This window comes from Argopecten irradians, chromosome 8 (assembly GCF_041381155.1).
Source record: "Argopecten irradians isolate NY chromosome 8, Ai_NY, whole genome shotgun sequence".
NCBI classification, from domain to species: Eukaryota; Metazoa; Mollusca; class Bivalvia; order Pectinida; family Pectinidae; genus Argopecten; species Argopecten irradians.
Window position 1 is genome coordinate 35,860,949 of NC_091141.1, and position 9,807 is coordinate 35,870,755.

The 9,807-nt window shown below is 35.6% G+C and overlaps 2 protein-coding genes across 2 annotated transcripts in view; one reads left to right on the forward strand and one right to left on the reverse strand.

The window, feature by feature from the left end:
- LOC138330231 (inactive phospholipase C-like protein 2) overlaps positions 1–1,552 on the reverse strand; it is a 37,557-nt gene extending 36,005 nt beyond the window's left edge. Inside the window, exon 1 of the mRNA XM_069277697.1 lies at positions 1,393–1,552. The gene's annotated coding sequence lies outside the window, so the exon portion shown is untranslated. The remainder of the gene's footprint in view (positions 1–1,392) is intronic.
- A 6,566-nt stretch (positions 1,553–8,118) lies between these two features.
- Positions 8,119–9,462, forward strand: LOC138329862 (cholecystokinin receptor type A-like). Its single transcript, XM_069277152.1, has one exon. The coding sequence runs from the start codon at positions 8,119–8,121 to the stop codon at positions 9,460–9,462; it is 1,344 nt and encodes a 447-aa protein (XP_069133253.1).
- Positions 9,463–9,807: the final 345 nt, after the last annotated feature.

Sequence of the window (9,807 nt, forward strand, 5' to 3'; positions counted from 1 at the left end):
GACTGACATCCTGTGGTACACAACATACAAATCTGATCAACCTGTCTAAGACTGACACACTGTGGTACACAACATACAAATCTGATCAACCTGTCTAGACTGACATCCTGTGGTACACAACATACAAATCTGATCAACCTGTCTAGACTGACACACTGTGGTACACAACATACAAATCTGATCAACCTGTCTAGACTGACACACTGTGGTACACAACATACAAATCTGATCAACCTGTCTATACTGACATCCATTGTTACACAACATACAAATCTCATCACCCTGTTAAAATTTACACACTGTGTTACATAAAATATTGATCTGATCAACCTGTCTAAACTGACACATTGTCTAAACTAACACCCCAAGGTACACAACACATTGATCAGATTGACCTGTCTATACTGACATCCTTTGTTACACAACATACAAATCTCATCACCCTGTTAAAACTTACATACTGTGTTACATAAAATATTGATCTGATCAACCTGTCCTAACTGACATACTGTGTTTAACAGCATATTGATCTGATCAACCTGTTTAAACTGACACCATGTTAGAGTGATCTGCAACTTACTAATAAATTACCTGGAAAAGGGACATTTTCTTCTTTCTTCAATAACTACATTCACCCTTGAGATTGTTTTCATATGCACCATGCTAAGATATCTACATGTTTGCCCTCCTGTATATACGGTAGTACCTACATGTCGGTATGACTAACTGAGATAAATATTTGACAGATCCTTGTTATCAGAATAATTAATTACTTAATTACTACTAATGGCTTCAGGAATTTAAGAATAGATTTTTCATTCCTCAAAAATCATTGCCATATGATAAGAAATGGCTAAATATAGGTTGTCGGTGAGAATATATCTATACACATTTAACTCTTACTGTTATAGGTACAAATAATGTATGTATAGAAAGGTAATAAGATCAACCCTGTTAATGGTATTCAGCATTCAAATTATATTGAAATCTGGGAAAATTGAAGTGAAAGGAACATTGTATATGTTAACAGTGTCAGGGTTTGCAATGGAGATACATACATTACAGTATACAAGAAGGGTCGTGTAGTTGAAAGGTTATTATCAACCAGCATAAGAAGTACCAAAGTGAGAATATATATGTGTATTGTGTATCTACTGTACTTGGACAGGTATCGAGTAGTCTTTAGACTAAAAGCAACATTCACCTGTACAGGTATAGTTACATTTTGTACATGTTTCCATTCAAAATCAACTTTAAAATGTCAAGTGAGATGATATTGTGTTTATGAAGAGTTCTACACCTGTGTATGTACTGTACAAAAATAATAAGATATACACCAAGGTGTAAAATATAACTTACCAATTATATACAGGTATATGTCCGTGGTCTTACCTTTTATAATATAACCCCGTCAACTTTTAGCTCGCCATGTGTTATGAGGTACAGGTCTTTGTAACCATGAACGCTATAAACAGCGGACATATTTAATGACGGTGAACTCAAGTAGTATTTACATTCTCTGCACAATGAAGTATATAAGACCTTCATTCAAGCGCGGAAGGCGAGGTGCACTCACCCGTGACCTGTGACGTATAGACTATGTGCCGGTATATAAATATTTAAAGATTACCAATACACATGAAGGCTATGACTGTCTCTCAACTTATCACTGAGAAGTTTTACATGTATATCTATTTATGGGTACAAACGTGCTCGATTGATTTTTCGAAATTTGTCACAATAATAAAATACGCCTTCATTTGTACACTTTATATATCGTACGGTTGTAACTCTGGCATGGTTTCAACTGAAATTACATTCACAAATACATATCAAGACGAACAAAAGACGAGAAAAATACATTTTGAAAACCGATTATACAACAAAATATCACTTCAAACACAATGCATTTTATACATCATTCAATTAAAATGGCGCGAAATGCCTCTATAAGTTGCACACGCGCGAACGCACCAAGTGATTTACCACACACACAAAAAAACACCAAAAAGCACACATACACACTATCATTCTTATTGTTGAGCTAAACATCAGTGAATAAAAAAAAATAAAACATCACAATAGGTTTATCTGATGGATTTACATGTACTATATCAGACTGTGGCGCACGTGGCTTTTCGATTGCAGGGGAGGTAACTCTTATAGTTTTTGACATACCTTTGATTCGTTTGATATATTGTTTAATGCTAACCTAGTAGAGTCTAAACAATTTTTCGAAATTGATATTTATTTCTTCATAAACAAGTTTGTTTATTTCTTAACAAAGAAACTAATGAATAAATCATTAAAGGCCCACTTCCTTTCCGGAGCAAAATTTAAAGGTTTCTTAAAAACATTAATAACACAAGATAATTATAAGGTGATAATAAGTGAAGTATTAATGGTAAGGTAATAACTTTTGCGACTCTACAAAATTATCGATCTCTTTTTACATTCCCATTTAAAAAAATAAAAGCCAATGACAATAGCAGATGTCAACGTTGGTACTTTACAACAGAATCTCCCAATAATGTCCCGCTTGATGCTTCTCGCAAACGATGTATACATATGCAAATGCTACATGACGTCATGCTATTATTTCTCTTAGGGTAGAAAAGGCAAGCAACCGTGCATTCGCTGAAAACAATTACGACAAATTGTTCTTGTACCATGTGACGTCGCTCCAAAGTGATGGCCATGTAGAGAAGAATGTCGTGGTACTGGACTGTTTTGGTTACTCCTGTGATTTGGAGTACATTTTTATGTTTACAAGATAAGTTCCGATATCATTATTTCGAGGACATATTCCATTTTATGACATGATCAATATTGATCATCGATGGTTTTCGGAGAATTCATTAAAATATGTTGCTATTGACAAACAATCGAGTTGAATTTTCACTGTACGTCCTAATCGGTGCTTGAATAAAAATGCGTTGTGTTGTACGCCCTACAATGTGTGTGTATATATATATATAGCTACGATTATCTAATATAAATGTTTTAGGACTTGGAAGTAGAGAAAAACCAGAGTTCTCGGAGACCCACACCCACCAGTTACCACATATTCCATTTTATGACGTGATCAATATTGATCATTGATGGTTTTTGCAGAATTCATTAAAATATGTTGCTATTGACAAACAATAGAGTTGAATTTTCACTGTACGTCCTAATCGGTGCTTGAATAAAATGCGTTGTGTTACGTCCTACAATGCGTGTATATATAGCTACGATTATCTAATATAAATGTTTTAGGACTTGGAAGTTGAGAAAAATCAGAGTTCTCGGAGACCCCACACTCACCAGTTACCGTAACTTTATACTATGTATATATTTGGCAAGTAATGTTACACAATAAGTGTGCCCTGAACTCGCAAATGAGAGTTGGGAAGCTTTCGTTTTAAGAACATTGAAATAAGTAAAGATTAGATTTCTGGAATATATATCAACTTCTTTTGAGACATGCATAACAAATTAAATACCAATCGTATACTAGAATCGCTTCATCCAATATGGCGGGTTTATGTACAGATTCCACATTTTTTGAAAATGAACCTAAGTAGACGGAATTAGAGATTAAACATTTTGAAATCATTTGAATGTGTGCCTCTTTTTAACAGTGGAAAGTTCGTCCTTACGGTACTATCTCATTTGAAACATGCCACCAATTATACCGAAAAAAACACAACTCACCAGGTCACATTACACTGACAACGGGCAAGTCAGACAATCCACTCACTTTAAAATAGTGAGGACTGATCAGGAACAGAAACTAACATTATTATAGACCCATGGAAAAGTTTGCGAGAACGATTCATATCAACAAAATAGCTATTTTTTTGATAATTCGGATTGACAATAGTGATAGCAGATATAAGGGATAGCTGTCGTTACCAAAGAAAAATAGACCGATTTTGTATATAACTACTGTGTCCTCTAAGGTGACGTCCTATAGCCAATGGTTTTTTTTCTTGTAATTTACATGGACATCAGATAATCCGTTCGACACTTCATATTAAATATAAGGTAGCAGAAAACAGTAGATTTGGACAATCTATGAAAATAAGGTGCATGCCTTAGAAATATAGATATACATGGTAGCCATTTAACTGTAAAAATACCTGTACAAAAGTATATACATAATTAATCAGCACAACTTTTGCAATTACAATTTGATATTTTGATACAGATTTAGCCATATTTTGCGCCTATTCATGCATGTGAATACCATGGTAACAAAAAAAGATACCTGAAAAATTGCAAAATTTCATGATTTTTAGCCCAAAATTGCAGAAAATTGTACACATTTTTTTTTCTTAAGACCTGCCTTAAATTGAGCACTTCTATCACACTGGCAAAATAAGCTAATTTATTTCATAGGTCGATTGTGTGGATTTTTTAATATTTTTGCCTAAACGCGCGCCATGGATTTTCCTTCAAGTAAAGCTAGCATTTCCGGTCAAGACACACTTCCGGAGGAGCCCAGAATTGTAATCTCTAACCCATTTCTGTTATGTTTATTGTTTATTTTTGAAAAAATTGAAACTTAAATCAAACACTTCATAATGGATGTACCAATTTCAGAATATATTTGATTTTTAATTTTCTATGCATGGTTCAAAACAGGGGCTCCCTATTTAATAAAAATATAGACCGTGGCCAGGCTGTTCTTCTCTGCTACCTAAAAATGTAGGGAGTTTGATTCGGTCTGTAAGGTGTCGTACCGCTTTAGTAGAATCTCAATAACGGTCCATAATTGACAATTATTTCAGCAAAATATGGCATAATCTAATTAGAGATCCATTAACAACGATGTTTCTATCTATAAAAGGAAATATTTAATAAATCATCAAAGGACGAGATGCTCCAATCTCAAACTTTAAACAGTCGAAATGTTTGTACAGTACGCAGCCCTGTAACTTACTTCATTCAATGATCATTTATTTATTTCAGAGGATCAGAAATGAGGTATTCTGTACCATTCTATGTGGAGTAATGGCAGTGATGGTTGTTTACGCACATATCTACGCACCGCTGATTGGAAGGCGCACCAAGCAACGATGGACAACCTTGGGTGCCATGTACCGGGAATGGAGAGCTCGTAAGTAGTATTGCTATCCTTCACCAATTTTCGCTTCAACTTTTGGTCATGGTACAAAAACAAACAAGATCCGTTTTCTCTATTCTGTTTTACTGCAGATGATAAACACCAACCTATTAAATGCTTTTCCGTATACGACATTGTTAAAGATTAGGCATCAACTATTAACACTACTGTGTTTTGTGAGTTATCATGGTCTAGACTTAAGTAAAAGTCCTCATATAACAACAGATAGAAGATAGAATAACTTTATGACATGTTCAATCATACGTTAACATTTTCACAGGTCGCTCACTCTGCCGTTTCTGTGGCACTGATCCATGCCAAGCAAAGCGAGCTTCCTGGAAGCGCTTCGAACCACGTACGTGTGTGGAATGTAGTGGATTTCGAAAAGCGAGCCCATGCTATGAAGATATTCAGCCAAGGGCTTGAGCTGTCAGTAGATTTGACAAAGGAGCTACCCCGCGATGAATTATATTGGGCGAGGAAGTACCCGACTATTTCGAGGAGGAACATTTGGCTTTGTTCCCGCTTTGTGTCCAGCGCCAAATCAACGCCTGGTACCCACTGCCTTACTAGGTTTGTACATATACCGTGTGTCCCTTACAAAGAGATATTTGTATTTTCCCCTTTAGTAAAGTCTATACCCTTCGGAACTCCAATATGAGTACTGTTTTCGATAAAAAGACATCCATGTCTATCAGTGTAAACGTTATTGAAACAGTTCATACGACATCAATTAAAATATTTAAAAAAAGGTCTGAACAGTTTGTTTTATCCGATAGTATTAAATCATCGTTTAACATGATGCAACCAGTTGGTAAGGAAACTTTATCATGTGATAAGAATACTTTATAGTAGATGACGGAATAAATAAACGTCATTATCATTCGAAATACGCCGTTCCTAACCTTGAATTATTTATTTCATATTCATTGCATTGGAAGAAGAGAAGAATGTCAAATGATGGAACACATGTGGCGATTCTATCCATGCAATCTGTTCGTTCCGCTCTGCTTTCGTCTCTCATCTTCAACTTTCCGTACTTCCATCTGAACTATTTGACGTCGCTCCCGAACGATGGCCATGTAGAGAAGAATGTCGTGGTACTGGACTGTTTTGGTTACTCCTGTGATTTGGAGTACATTTTTATGTTTACAACATAAGATCCGACAGCATTATTTCGATGATATTTTCCATTTTATGACGTGATCAATATTGATAATTGATGGTTTTTGGAGAATTCATTAATATATGTTGCTATTGACAGACAATCGAGTGGTGTTTTCACTGTACGTCCTAATCGGCGCTTGAATAAAATACACGTCCGTGTGTATATATAGCTATGATCATCTAATATTATAAGACTCTTTCATATGTGGATATGAAAAATAGGGATATTCTACCCGAGGGTCACAAAACGTAGTAAAACCCGAGGCTTGCCGAGGGTTTTGCAACATTTTGTGATCCCGAGGGTAGAATATCCCTATCCTTCATATCCACTTATGAAAGAGTATTTTTCTTTCGTACCTCGACGTTTTCCTTCGTCTGTGGTGACCTAAAAACCGCAAAATAGGTAATTATTTTACTTATCTGACTTCAATGTCCCATTATACATTTCAGACATAATGAAATGACTTGATAACAATAGTATAAATTAACATCAGAACGTCTACATACATGGTCTAAGATATACATGTTAAGAATAGATTTACCGAGCGGTAAATAGGAAAACAACGGGTGGTCGTGTGGTGTAGTGGTTAAGCCGCTCGCCTTTCACCTAGCCGGCCGGAGTTCGATTCCCGGCACGGTCGTGAAAAGGTTAGGGGTCACCTGCCGATCACGTGTGTTTTCTCCGGGCACTCCGGTTTCCTCCCACACTAAGAATTCTCGCGCGCATACATCCGCGCCATCGTGAGTGATTTACATAAGTTGTATAACTTGTTTCTAAATCGATGTAAATAAATAAAGTTTATATTTAACGGGGAAGATATGACGCTGATGTTACGAAAATTAACTTTTAGTTTTAAGGTTAGATATCTTAAACGCAACGGCTCTTAATTTTTTAATTAATTGTACAACGAGTTTGATAATTTCGCAGTCTGCTGAATTACATTTATCATTACTATAATTTTAAATACACTGTATATAAATCAAATATATCAATTCCAATAACGCGTCAACCGTTTATGCTTCTACGCATCACTCTGATTGAGGCGCAAATGTTGACCATAGCAACCAAAGGACATTTTGAAAATGAAACCATTTATATTTGTCATCTATGAAAACCAAATAACATACCAACTTTAAATAAAAAGACCACGTTATGTATTTTAAACAAGTTGAATACGTTATTTAAACATTTAATGTGTTAACTTACTGCCATAGTTACATCAAATGACAAAGTCAAAATTGAGTCAATAAAAAAGTAACAAAAAGTTATTGGTCATTTCAGAAAGCCTGTGTGTGGGTATATAGGGTTATACACAACCAAATTACATTCGATATTTTGAAAACTCTTATTTGTCATTCTCCAAAGACTAATTTCGAATGAATCGATCAATATCTACATTTCAACCAATCAGAAGGCTCCATTTTGTTTCCGTAATAATGCTTATTAAAACAGCTGATTCCAGGGGTGTACATTAATATAAAAACAATTATTTTTATTGCACGTGTATCAGATGCGAGTTACTTTATAAGTACAATGTATGTGTACTTTTTGTGAACAAAAATGCAGAAGAAGCTAATTTTCCAACGTATCATGTTCATACAATTTATGAAACGGAAATGCAACTTGTCAGGTTAAATTTGTCGATATACATATGCAGTATAACGGAAGACGTATGTCGGATACTTATACATTTAAAGGAAATCAGATATACATATCCTGTCCATACGGTGATGGAATCGATAGTGAACGCCTTGTATCGCACTATGGTGTAAAGGTGAAATAATTCTCAAAAAGGATTTGACTGACATATTATTTAACAACTATAAATCTCAACAAAGAAATGGATGCCGCATCTTTACCCGTAGGTTCGGATGAGTTCCTTGCGGAAGAAGAGAAGAAAGCATATCTGGAAAACTTCATACCTTTCACAATTATGATGTCGTTTATATTCATTGTTGGGACTATTGGTAACGTAACAGTTCTTGTCATTTACTTCATTCGATACAAACCTTCCACCTATCGGACTTGTATTCTGACTCTTGCTGCGATAGATCTTTCCAGTTGTGTCATAGACGTACCGACGTATATTGCTGAGGAGAGGTTCAGCTACACTTATCGGTCAGGTGGAGCGTGTATTTTGTTCGAAACATTCCATTTCTTCATTCTGAGCTTTTCCTATATGATGCTGAGCTTCATTGCGATTGAAAGATACCGACGGTCGTGTAAACCATTTGCACACCAGATCACGCTTCATGAATCAAAAGTTATTTGCTTAGTTCTTGGAATCTCGTGTGTTTTTATTTCCTCGCCGGGGATTTGGATCCATGGAGTCGTCCTTGTTGAAGTTGAAGGTGTAAACGTAACTGGTTATCAATGTGACGTCATCGATAAATCGTCAACGCTCACAAAGGGATATTATGTGTTGTGTTTACTCCTTCTTCTAGTGTCTTTGGTCATTTGCGGAACTATGTATTCGCTGGTCGGGCGAGAACTGATAAAAAGGAGAAATGAATTGAAAAGGCATTCTCCCGAGTCGAAGGTTATTCCGTCAGTGGAAAAAGAAACCGCCGGAAGTAGCACTACCAATTCAAAAATTCAGTGTGGCCCAGCAGAACATGTTCAAGATGGAAACTCTGCAGCAAATGAGGAGACGTCCTCGCACGAAGTTATCGATATCGAGTCGGATCAATTAGATAAAAGTGAAACTACTTCAATTGACCATAATAATAAGATCACCAGCACGGAAGACTCTTCAAACATCATTCTGACCCATCAGAAACTCAAGCCGAAGGGAATCATTATGAAGAAACAGAAAAAGAACAAGAAAAAGAAGAAATCAATGAAGTTGAAAATGGCAGACGATTTGCGGAGGAAACGTTACAATAAAAGTGTTAGGATTACACTGATGTTTCTTGTAGCTTCGATTCTCTCCTGTCTATCCGCTTTCCCTTTACTTCTGCTTCAAACGATCGAAGGAATCAGCTCGTCGGCAATGAATTACTTGGAAGAAAATATCTTGTGGCTCTCAGTCATGTTGGCGAGATTTCAACTCTTTAACCATATATCCAATCCCTTTGTATATTGTTTCATGGATACTAAATTCCGTAGCGAGTGTGTCTCACTCTGCAAACGTTTCAAACACAGAGTTTCTGAGAAGTGTTGCGGAAGTGATACGCCAATGTAATGCTTGTTTACTCCTATCAAGTCAAGAAACTCTCTTCGTATGTCACCGAATTGTTCACTAAACATATTTTTTTGTTTAAATGTATCTCTTTATATTCATAAAAGTGCGATATATATTCAAAACTGTTTTGTCATTTATAAATATCATCGTCCTGTTTATCAAAAGCTGAATGTGTTGTTTAGAATATTATATTTGCAGATTCGTGGGTTTGCGCTCAATTTTCATTCTCATCAAGATATGTCCTTTATTTATTTGTAATTATGAACTTTGAGTTAATACCAAATATGAATAGTGACTTGTTATAGATGTAATTTCCAATGACGTGAATAGGGCCTAAATATTTTG

Bases quoted from the DNA above. Each gene is read 5' to 3' on its own strand.
- LOC138329862 (XM_069277152.1), top strand. From the start codon at position 8,119: ATGGATGCCGCATCTTTACCCGTAGGTTCGGATGAGTTCCTTGCGGAA.